Source organism: Herpailurus yagouaroundi, unplaced genomic scaffold (assembly GCF_014898765.1).
Source record: "Herpailurus yagouaroundi ecotype Mexico unplaced genomic scaffold, PumYag 197, whole genome shotgun sequence".
NCBI classification, from domain to species: domain Eukaryota; kingdom Metazoa; phylum Chordata; class Mammalia; order Carnivora; family Felidae; genus Herpailurus; species Herpailurus yagouaroundi.
Window position 1 is genome coordinate 29,246,009 of NW_024412428.1, and position 11,511 is coordinate 29,257,519.

The 11,511-nt window shown below is 51.9% G+C and overlaps 1 protein-coding gene and 1 long non-coding RNA gene across 3 annotated transcripts; one reads left to right on the forward strand and one right to left on the reverse strand.

The window, feature by feature from the left end:
* Positions 1-3,943: 3,943 nt before the first annotated feature.
* PCDH8 (protocadherin 8) lies at positions 3,944-8,658 on the reverse strand. 2 transcript variants are annotated; one of them, XM_040448594.1, is made up of 3 exons: positions 6,095-8,658; positions 5,391-5,598; positions 3,944-4,902 (listed from the first exon to the last, which is right to left on the reverse strand). In XM_040448594.1, exons 1-3 carry the CDS (start codon positions 8,426-8,428, stop codon positions 4,529-4,531), a joined length of 2,916 nt encoding a protein of 971 aa, XP_040304528.1. In that variant the 5' UTR covers positions 8,429-8,658; the 3' UTR covers positions 3,944-4,528. The 2 variants fall into 2 exon arrangements, with proteins under 2 accessions (XP_040304528.1, XP_040304527.1); XM_040448593.1 differs by having other exon boundaries at positions 5,804-8,658.
* LOC121013034 (uncharacterized) lies at positions 8,214-10,149 on the forward strand. Its single transcript, XR_005782469.1, has 2 exons — positions 8,214-8,321; positions 9,737-10,149. It is a non-coding gene; the product is annotated as an uncharacterized LOC121013034 (long non-coding RNA).
* The last annotated feature ends 1,362 nt before the right edge of the window (positions 10,150-11,511 follow it).

The following is an 11,511-nucleotide window of genomic DNA, read 5'->3' on the forward strand; positions in this document are numbered from 1 at the left end:
GCTGAATAAACTTGTGTGGCCCTACCAGTGTTGGGGCCTCAAGCAAGTCTCAAGCAGCAGAGACAGACGTGATGATGGAGACTATCACAGATGCAACCCGAAGCAGCCTCTGAAGCTGAGGTGGACTTCAGAGTGGGAACTTGGGCAGAGCATTAGATCTCCTTCGTGGAGTGAGGGAACACTTAAAAAGATATGTAGAGGGGCGCCTGGGTGGCTCAGTCGGTTAAGCCACCCACACTTGATCTCAGCTCAGGTCATGTAGAGCCTGCTTGGGATTCTCTCTTTCCCCCTCTCTCTGCCCCTTTCTGCTCACTCACTCTCTCTTTCTCTCTCACTCTCTCTCAAAATAAAAAAGTAAACTTAAAAAAATATTTAGAAAATAGAACCAACGGATCTTGATTGAGTGGAAGAAAGAAATAGGGTGGAGTCTTAAAATGGTGTGTATTTTGGGTTTGGTCTATAAACTGTGGTCCCATTCATTGGGTTTAGAACAATTGCCAGAGAGGTAGTTTGGGGGATGATGGTGGTAAGGAAAGGGGGTGATTTCCATTTGGACACAATGAGTCCAAAGTGTCCATCATATAGCCAAGTGTCACAGTGGGTAGGCAAAATGGAATTTCCCTGATTCACCTTAAACTATGTGGATTTTACTCTGACATGTTGAAATTTCTTTTACAAGTTTCGTGGGAGCAAATCCTGTACTCGGATAATGAGTGAAGACTTTTTCCCCCTGGTAAAAGGGCACATTTAATCTGGCATTTTAACTAATGCCTTTTAAAACAGCCTGGTGTCTCTTTTTACCTGCTGTTCACTCATTAGGTGACTTTGAACTTGTTGGTGAATTCCATTGCAGATTATTTTCCTCTGAAGAAAGGGAATAATAAATACTCTCTTGAGTTATTGCATAGCTGTTGAAAACTAGACAGCATTTTCAAAGCCCTTCTGAGTTGTTGCAAAGCACAGTGCTCCATCGAGTATTGTATTACTTTGCTTCAGTTTGCTTTTAAAACTTAGAGCATTCCAATTATCCCGTTGTTACTGAATTCAATACTAAAGTGAATATGCTTGTTTTCTAAAATGGAATTTTTAGAGGATAAAACCTTATGTGTGCCAAGTGAGATAAGCCAGATAGTTAGCTAATTATGGCATGGAACTCATCCTGATTATATATATATTTTCTCTCCATGTGCATATATATTTGTATTGAAGATATGCATCCTGTTTTCACTCTATTTCAGAATGCATTTTTCAATAGATGTTGAAACCACTTACATTTTAATTTTCTGAAGTGGTTTCTTTGATGGATATTTTATTATAGGAAGTGTAGGACATCCAAGTCAATGGGGCCAGATATAAAAATATGAAACTGGGAAAGTCTGGCTTGAGCTTTCTCTTTCAAGGTGACTCTCCCACTTCCCCAAGGACTTTCCCATGTCCCAGTGCTCACTGCCAAGGTGCCTAAGGGTTGTTGGCCTCCAGCTCGAGAGAGGTGTTTGTGATACCATCACAGATCTCTAAGGTTTGTGAGCTGGCCTGTGATGTTTACTTTAGCTGCACTTGTTTGTAGAGTGTTGAGTATACACAAGGCTCTGAATGACATACTGAAAGAGGAAAAAGTGAAGAAAGCAAACTGATTGCGAAACAAGGCCAGACAGCCCGAGTCTGTGTCCTCTTCCCTAGTGGTGGGACTGGGCTGATAGTTACTATAGAGATTGGCTTTCAAGGAAGGCAAGATAGAACGAAGCAATTATTACCATGGGCTGGGCATTGTCCTAAGTATTCGGCATTTAGAGCTGTTCATTTAATTTAATAAGTAATATATTTTCTTAGAAATGTACACAAAAGTCAACATTTCTAGAGAAAAGCATGAAGCCTCTTGCACTTAACTCCCATTTCTCTGAGAGCTCCTGCTGCTGGCCCTTAGAACCCCCCTCCAACTCCCCCCCCCCCGGCCGGTGGGTTTTGGTTTTTTTTTTTTTTGGTTTAAACAAACAATTTTATGGACTGAATTGTATGTTTGATTTTTTTTTTTTTAAGTTCTAAGCAAAAATAAGGTCTCTTAATGGTCATTTCTCTAAGGGAAAAATATGATGGTGAAGTCATAGCGGTTTTGACAACTGATTTTTTGGATTAATGAAATAGTTTTCGTGGTACAAAATAAAATAATGACAATGACAGTATTTTACTTTGGAAGGATAAAAACAGGCAAACACATTCAGAGATTGAATGCTTGCTTTCTTTCTTTCTTTCTTTCTTTCTTTCATTTTTGAGAGAGAGACAGACAGACCACGAGTGGAGGAGGGGCAGAGACAGAGGGAGGCACAGAATCCGAAGCAGGTTCCAGGCTCCGAGTTGTCAGCACAGAACCGGAGTCAGGGCTTGAACCCACCAAGGGTGAGCTCATGACCTGAACTGAAGTCGGCCGCTTAACCGACTGAGGCACCCAGGCACCCCAGAGATCGGATGTTTTTAGATGGCAGTGTGGGATTATTGGTCCTTCGGCTCTGCATTTGATGGGACTGGCTCAAGAATAAAGATGTAGATGTTGAAATGGGAGTTCTAGCTAGGGCTCTCTCTGCTGGCGCCTGGTCATCGTGGCTCTGGAGCTGTCTGGTAACCTAGCCACATCTGATGCTTTCTTTTAGAACGTGATGTCTGGGCAGTCTGAACTTGTCAGGCACATGCTCAGCTCAGTTGCATGAAGAAACCGCTGAACTTTGTGCAGGCCGTGGGTGGCGAAGCACTTGTGTGTGACCACCCTGCTGTTCGGCTTGGAGCCACCACTGGTTTCAATTATGACTTCAACAGGCAGCTTTGAGGGCTCCTCTATTCATTACAGTGCCTCACACTCTGTAATTAGTAATAAGGGAACACAGGCACTTCACAAATATAAAGAGCTAAACAATAATCAGGCGGTAAAGGCAATGCATTGGGACTTTTCCACCTCTTTGTTTCTTTCAAGATTAAAAAAAAAAAAACAACAAACCTCTTGTTGCTTCATTTTATTTTCTTGCCTTGAATAATCTGGGTTTGAATCTCATTCTGGGCACTGATTAGCTGTGTGACTTTGGGCATTTTACCTAACCTTAGTGTGCCCCAGTTTCCTTATCTGTAAATGGAGATAATGATAGTTCCCATCTCATGGGGGGTAGTTTGAGGATTAAATGAGATAATTCATGCCGATGCTTTGTAAGGAGCTCTGCTCATTTTAAAGCTTGTTCAGTAAATGCTAGCGCTTATTGTTATCATTTTAATTTCCAATGAAATGAATGCATTAAATATAAGAAATAGACATAGGTCTTTTAGAGTGGCTTTTTAAAAACCTTCCATAACAAACATCAAGTACATGCAAACACACAAATAGATCAGTATCATTACCCTCCTCCATCTCCACATGTACCCATGCTAGCAGTGGCAATGATCCATATTTTATCAGTCTTGTTTCATGTAGCCCCATGTTTCCTTCTAGAATATTTTAAAGCAAATCCCAAGTACCATGTCATTTCACCCATACATTTGAGTGTCTTTTTGCTATTAACATCCTATATGCTAAGGGCTCCTTGAGATTAGGTCTTCTTAACCTCGAACTCCAGCTCTTAGAGGACTTACTGCAGTTAGTAAAAACTCAACAGATGTTTAATTAGTGAATGAACAGCCCAAACAGCTTTCTCCACTTTTTGTAGATGCACCATAAATATCTGTTGAGTGAATAAATGAGGAAAAGGATTTTATAGAGTGCCTGATGTAAATGGAGTTGCGCATGATTTACAAAATAAAGTATTTTTAATACTCAGATGAGACTTTCCAATACTTGGAAATTTAATATTGCTGTGAATATTAATAATGCCCAAATAATTAGCACTTGAAAGAAGGTTTAATTCTGGCTCTTAGATTATTTGTGAATGTCTAACTGTAGGCAACTTCATGAAAAGCAATTAGCAGATTCTTCAAACACATGACAAATCCTTTATTACTGTGCTTATAAGTGACACGGTTTACAGAAAACCAAATGTAATTAAGTAACATTGAACTTGAAATCTACCACAGACTCAAGATATACAAGGTATACTTGGCAAGGCAAAAATTCTCAAACACTAGGTTGTTTCAGGTGAAAGGTAAATTTCCATTAAGTAATTCCCATTTTTTTTTTGTCTTACAGACAGTTCCTTTGGCAATAACTTCCACTTTAGCTTTTATTATATAAAAATATAACAAAATTTCATTATATACAAACATTACATTACACAATGTACAGGTTAAAAACACTAAGAAAATGGCAAGCCGCAAGTGAAATTAAAGTCAATAGCATGATAAGAAAAATTAAATACTGCACACATTTCATAAAAATTACATTAACTACATTTTTGTTTGCAAATACCAAACAGTACCAATGTGATTGGAAATAGCTTCCAACAACTTCATTTTAAGGCACATCTTGCATATTTATATATACAACACTGAAACCTGTCAATAATTTAGGGGCTTCTCGGAGTGACCTGTATATGTTGTGAAGACATGCAGCACGGGATTACACATTTTCATTGGCTTCCTTCTTTGGGGACAGGTACCTGCCAGGGGGGGACTGATAGAGGGGTACCCCAATCTCCTGCAAGTCTGGGAGCCTCCCCGGGCGGGGAGGGGAGAGCAGAGTGACTGTCCTGTCATAGTCCCTGTGTAGCACTTTCTCATAGACGCTCTGCAGCCCCACTGTCTTGGGCAGCTGGGCCTGGTAGTAATTGTCCCTGCGCAGAGGATCACGAGGCAGGGACGTGCTCTTACAGAAGGTAGACATCTGGGCCGGTGGGTGAGGCGGGGGATGTGTGTTGGGCCCTCCGCATGACGGGCTCCAGCAGCGGTCAGAGTGGCCCAGGATCTTACACTCAGCGGTGCACGCCCACAGTCCTAACAGAAAAGAGAAAGGGAGAGAGGGTGATGATTGTTACTGAGATTGCATACAGCTACGCCTCCCTCTTCAGAATGTCAGACGGGGTCAGGGCGGCTGAAAAGAAGAGTATGGGGGCGAACGCGACGATTCAAGATTTGAAAGAAATACTGCTTCCTATGAAGCCACCTTAACACGAAGTTGGTTCAGCTTTTTTGGCTGGAAGCAAATTAAAAACCTGATAAGCAGAATTCCCCTCCTCAGGTAGCTAGCGTCACCCCTGCCTCCGCCTAACCGGATGGGATTGTGTTCTTTATTTAAGTGGTGGAGCTGCCTCGACGAGGCATTTTGAAATTCTTCTCTCTGAGGAAGGCTGGGATCCCAAACCCCGAGGACTGAAAAAAGTGGGGAAGGAGGAGGAGGGCTGGGGGAACGGAGAGTGAGAGGAGGGCAGAAAGGGGCCGGGAGAGAAGGAACGTTGAACTTGGCAGGAAAGAAGAGTCCTCACCACTCTGCATGTGGTTGATGAGATCCTTTTTCAGAGCGTCCCCGCTGATGTCGGAATCGCTGTCGTTGAAATCACTGTCCCCTTTGCCGCTGTCTTTGCCGCTGAACTTCTCAGCTTCTCGGCCGGAGATGGTATTGAAAGAGTGTCCTTTCCAGACCGCCACAGGGGGCGCCGGCTCCTTTCCGAAGCCGGGAGAGGCACCGTAAGGCTGCAGCAGGGAATGGGAGTAGCGGGGCGGGGGTGGGATGGAGGGAGGGAGCGGTGAGGATTGGACAAGAAACAAACAAACAAACAAAAAAACAAGTGTGACAGGTTAGACCTCTCCGGCGCAAGCACACCCAGAACCCTCCATCCCTTCCCCCAGCCTGTCCGCGGAGCACGGAGGGGGGCGCCCAGCCGAAGGAAGGCCTCACCTCGGCGTGCGCGCCGCGGAGCCGCTGCTGCCCCTCGAAGTGACAGGAGCTTTCCCCGGTGGCGCTGCCGCCCTCCGAGCCCGGCACTTCGGCCGCAGCGACCGCGGGCGGGGGCGGGTCGGCCGCGGGGCTGCCAAAGGGCGCTTTGCCGCTGCCAGGGAAGGTGAGCACGTCGAACATGTTGGGCCTGGGCCCGGCTCCCCGGGCAGCCTCCTCCGGGGAGCCGGGAGCCGAGGCTCCGCCGCCCGCCGCCCCGGGCCGCTCTTCCCGGCGGGCCCCCCCTTTGCGCACCTCCTTCTTGCGGCGGTTGCAGGTGGTGGCGATGGCGATGATGGCGGCCAGCAGCAGCGTGCAGCTTCCCGCCAACACGATGATGACGATTAGCGGCGTGTCCCATTGTAGCGCCGGCCCCGACGCCGCGAGCCGCGAGCCAGGCGGGCGAGAGCGCTCCGGGCTCCCTGCACTGGCGGGCGCCACCAGCCCGCGTCCGTCACCTGCTGTCACCACGAAGCTGACAGTGGCAGTGGTGGAGAGCGGGGGGCGGCCGCCGTCGGATATGACCAGCAGAGCCCGGAAGACGCGGCCGGGGGGCTCCTGCGAGAGGTCGTCTGTGAGCACTATCTCCCCCGTGCGGCGGCCGATGGCGAAGGCTTCTCGCGGCTCCTGCTGCTGCAGCTCGAATGCCAGCTCCCCGTTGGCACCATCGTCTGCGTCCCGGGCCTGTACACGCGCCACCGCCGTGTCCCTTGCCGTGCGCCCGGGGACCGCCACTTCCAGGGTCCCGTTGGCCGGCGCCGGGTGCACCAGGACGGGTGCGTGGTCGTTCTGGTCCAGTACTCTCACTTGCACCAGGGCACTGCTGGAGAGCTGAGGGGAGCCACCGTCGCTCGCCTGGATGCGCACGTCGAGCTGGCGTAGGGTCTCATAGTCAAAACTTCGCAGCGCGTAGATGGCCCCGGTAGCCGGGTCTACCGACACATAGGTGGACACCGAGCCTCCAGCACGGCCTACTTCGGCCTCCAGCAGTCGGTAGGTGACCTGGCCGTTGCGGCCCAGGTCCGGATCCCGGGCGGCTACCGTGGCCAAGTAGGCCCCGGGCGGGTTGTTCTCACGTACGGACACCTCATAGACTGGTCGTGAGAAAAGTGGCGCGTTGTCATTCTCGTCGCTCACGCGCACCGTGTAGGGCCGCACGGTGCGTAGAGGGGGCGCGCCTCTGTCCTCGGCCACCAGCGTCAGGTTGTACTCAGCGATGCGCTCGCGGTCCAGGGACGCCGCGGTCACCACCAGGTAGCTGCCCGCGTAGGCCGGCTGCAGCCGGAAATGCTCGTGCCCGTAGAGGGCGCAGCGCACCTGCCCATTGGCGCCCGAGTCTCTGTCCGAGGTGCTGACCAGCGCCACCAGGCTCTCACGCGCCGCCCCCTCTGGCACCAGCGAGATGGCGCCGGCCTCCGGCGCTCCTGGTCCGGTCGGCGAGGTCGCGTCCGCACCCCCGAGAGCGGCGGCGGCGGCGGCGAAGGGGGAGGCGGCAGGCGCGCCCGGGGCAGCCAGCGGGGTGATGGTGATGTCCGGAGCGTTGTCATTGACGTCGCGGATGCGCACGATGACTTTGCAGGTGGAGGCCCGAGGCCCGGGACCGCGGTCCTGGGCCCGCACGTCTAGCTCATAGGTGTCCTGGCGCTCGTAGTCCACGGGTCCTGCCAGGGTGAGGCGGCCCGAGCGCGGGTCCAGGCGGAAGAGGCGGCGCGCCTCGGGCGGGGTGCGGGCACCGAAGGCAAACACCACGTCGCCGTTGGGGCCCTCGTCGGGGTCGGCTGCGTCCAGGTCCAGCAGCAGGGAGCCCACGGGCGCGTCCTCCGCCAGCTCCACCTCGGCCACGGCGCCCTGCGGGAAGGCCGGGCTGTGGTCGTTGGCGTCCAGCACTCGCACGCTGAGGGCGGCAGTGGCGGAGCGCGGCGGGCGGCCGCCGTCCTGGGCCACTAGCTCCAGGCTGTAGGCGGCCTGGCTCTCGCGGTCCAGCTCCTGCAGCAGCACCAGGTCCGCGCACTGGGCGCCGTCCGCGCGCGTCTGCAGCTCCACGCGGAAGGGGCTGTGAGGCTCGGCCAGGCGCACGCTCTGCAGCCCGTTGGCTCCCACATCCTCGTCCACAGGCACCTCCAGCGGGATGCGCGTGCCCACAGCCGCGCCCTCGGACACCTCCACGGGGATCTGGGCCCGGGGAAAGCGCGGCGCGTGATCGTTGATGTCCCTCACCTCCACCTCCACGTGTATCAGCCGGAACTGCTCCTGGGAGAAGCTGACCACGTCGAAGGCCAGCACGCACTGTGGTGCCTGGCCGCACAGCCGCTCGCGGTCCAGGCCCGCGTCCCCGACGGTCAGCTGCCCGTCGCCCTCGCGCACTCGGAGCAGCGAGCTGTTGAACTGCTTCATCAGGCGGAAGCTTGTGTCTCCAGATACTTTCATATGCAGGTCCTCAGCTAGGGTCCCGATGACCGTGCCAGGAGCGTCCTCCTCGAAGGTGCTGTATCGCACTGTCTTGCTCTGGGCCACTGAAAGCACCCAACAGAGGATGAAGAGCTGTAAAGGGAAAAGGCAGGGGCTGCCCCCGCGCCTCTCCGGACTCATGCCGCTAGCCCCAAGTGCTATTCCAAAAAGCTGAGGGAGCAATTCCTCTCTGGTTTGCAGGTGCAGGTCCGGGCGTGAGTCCCAGGCTCCTCCGAGCACGCTCTTTGCGAGCCCAGTGCGGGAGATCTGTGGGCTGCAGCTCGAGGTTCCGGCGGGCTCTGAGGACGCTCAGTCCGGTCCACACTACACACCTCTCCCTTCCTTTCTATAGCTGCTGGAGCTGCGCCGCTGCGCGCCGCCTCCGCTTTTATAACAGCCGATATGCAAATAACCAGAGCCGGGCAGCCAATGGCAGCTTCACGCTCGCGCCGCTCCTACGCCAGCCTCTGACAATCCCTTTAATGTGGAAAGGCTTAGAGGGGAAAACAAGAAAGGAAAATTAGGGAATCTTTTCTTTGTTTAACTCCTTTCGCCTTTTTTCCTTTCCTGTCAGCGCCCTGAATACAGAGGAGTTGGCACAGGTCGCCGGGAGTTAAAGGGGGTGGATGGTTTTGTTAATTGTGCCTGTCCAGGGCCGGCTGTTTGAACTGAAAACAACCTTGGATTTCGGGGTAGTGGTGAGGGACCCCCCACCCACTCTGCATTTTGCATCTTAGAGGATTTCCTAAACCTCGTTCCTTTTTCTCCACTGACTTGCTTAACCCAATAAGATTTTACTAGCTTTCTCTCCCAGCTTTCCAAAGCTCTCAGATACAGTCTCTCGATTTAGGAGTCCTAAGGATAAGAGAGAATTGATTTTATTCAAATTTGTGTACGTAATTGTGTTTTACTCGTGTGAGCGACGGCCATCAAGGCTGCCACTTCCTTTTCAGAAAAGAGCTCTGCGATGTGTTAGTATGCATGTCACTGTCCAAATGGCTTTCTTAAGCCCTGGGCGCTAGCAGGCCAGGAAAAAAAAAGTTCCAAATAGGATTTAGCATAAGCTTGAGGAGATTTGGAAAGGTTTCAAAGATCAGACTGTATCAAAGGCTTATGAAGCCCTCGTTAGCAGTGGAAATAGAATGGCGTGGCAGGCGATCCCATTGGAGGCCCCAATGTCTGTATTATTTCACTGTGACAAGCTAAGGGGAGAGAAAGTTGAACAGTTTCCACTGCGGAGTTGGGCTAACTTGAATATAATGAGCAAACGCCACATGTATCCATTATGTTCCTCTATTCATCCCCAATCACTGCCATAACTCTCCGGCTAAACGGTGATGGGCGCTGAATTCCACACAATACCCGGCTCATATTAAAGTGCATTTAGAGAACTTTCCCTCCTGATGCCTTGTTCCGCCTATTTAGAGGATTTTCTTTCTGTTCTAATAGGGCTGCTCAGAGAAGCAGCACTCATCCCGTTCCAGAAGAACAAAATCACAGCATGACGTTGAAACCTGGCACTAACCTGGGGGAACTTAACCATCTGCCTACAAACGTGTGGAGCTTTGGTATTGCCAAACTCTGGGCTGGGTGGGTCCCCGGACTGGCCAGGCTTTGCGGTGCCCCCCTCCCCTCACAGGTATTTCCCTCACCCCCACAATCCAAAGACCCAGGGAGGTGGAGCTCCAAGCAGGAGCAAGACGAATTCTTATTGAAGAGCTTTATTGAACAGGTTATGCAAATACGTATGAAGGAGGAGAGATAAAAGCAAAAGCCACGCACTGCAAGAAAAAAATTTTTTAAGGCGATGGATTTGATAAGCAGACTGTATTTAGTAAATATTCTTCTGAATCCAGATTTTAGTCCTGCTGTCAGTGTCCAATCTGTGTTTTCCTTTCCCTCAGACATGAGTGATTATGTCCTGGGGTCTTTTCAGAAGACATTCAGGGGCTCTCCTCCACCCCACCCCCGCTCCGCAGGGTGAGCAAGCAGGTAGGTGGGGGTGCAATGAGGGTGGAGGAGAATGAAGTAGGAGCCCTGGAATTGCCAAAGAGCAAAAAATAAAACAAACAAACAACACACACACACACACACACACACACACACACACACACACGCAGCCCCAGAGATCAATAAATAAAGCTCTTATGAGATTGAGAAGAGATTGGGGGCGTCCTCAGAGCCGTTGTGCCTCTGGGTTCCTTTCCCCACCCCGTTCACCTTGCTGTCCTGGTATTGCTAAAAGCATTGATGCCAGGCAACTGCAGCCGGAAGGGACAAGGAAAGGGCGACGCCCCCTGCAGGAGTACAATTCCCCAGCCTTCCCTTCCACTTTTTTCCCCCTCGCAGCTGCCAATTAATAGTTTGCTCTCTCTCTGCCCCTGCCCAAGAGGTATTTCTCGGTGGGTATGCGCAGCCAAAAGAACTTTCGGTCTTCTTTCCGAGCTCCTCAGCACTCCCACTCCGGCCTGGGGCCTGCTAGTGACCTTTAGTGTTTCCAGGGTCGCGCCCTCCCCCCCCCCCCTTCCAGGGTCAGCCCAGACTCGAACACTTTCAGAACTCCGCAGTCGGACAGCGGCCTCCCAGTGTCAGTAGTGTAACCCCTAGAGGTCAGGTCCGCGCGATGCATCGGCTGCGAAGCCAAGAACCCAGGGAGGGGTTGAGGGAGGACAAGGGTGAGGGCAGTGGGGCAGAATAGCAGAAAAAGGATGTTTTCAGCTGTTTCCGTGAGTAGACAACTGCCTAGAGCACGGTCACAAGTGACTGAGAACTGGACCCCACGCCTGCGCCCCCTGCGGTCTCGAGCCTCTCAGTTCTGGGCCGGACCACAGGATCCCAGCCGCGCGCTGTTTAAATTTGTTTTATTTTTGCTTGGCTGGAGAATCCCAACTACCTAATATTTTTACTCAAAGCGCTTCGTGTCATCTTGCTCATTCTCAAGACTGAAATACGGGAAGGCGTGCTGGGGGCAGGGGGAAGGGAGTGGCAGAACAGGCATAAAACAGGAGGCGGTAGGAGGGGTGTGGGCGGCTAGTAGCAGGTCCAAAGCATTTTATCCTGGGCTGGCGACTCGGCCGCTCGGAAGTGACCCCGACAGCGGCGGCGCCAGGAAGCGTGGGGCGCAGAGCCCCCGGCGGGTAGCCGCAGGAGGCGAGCGGCGAACACGGCCTTCCGAGCCGGCCGTAGAGGTGTGAAGGCACGCGAGCAGAACGAGCTCCCGGCAC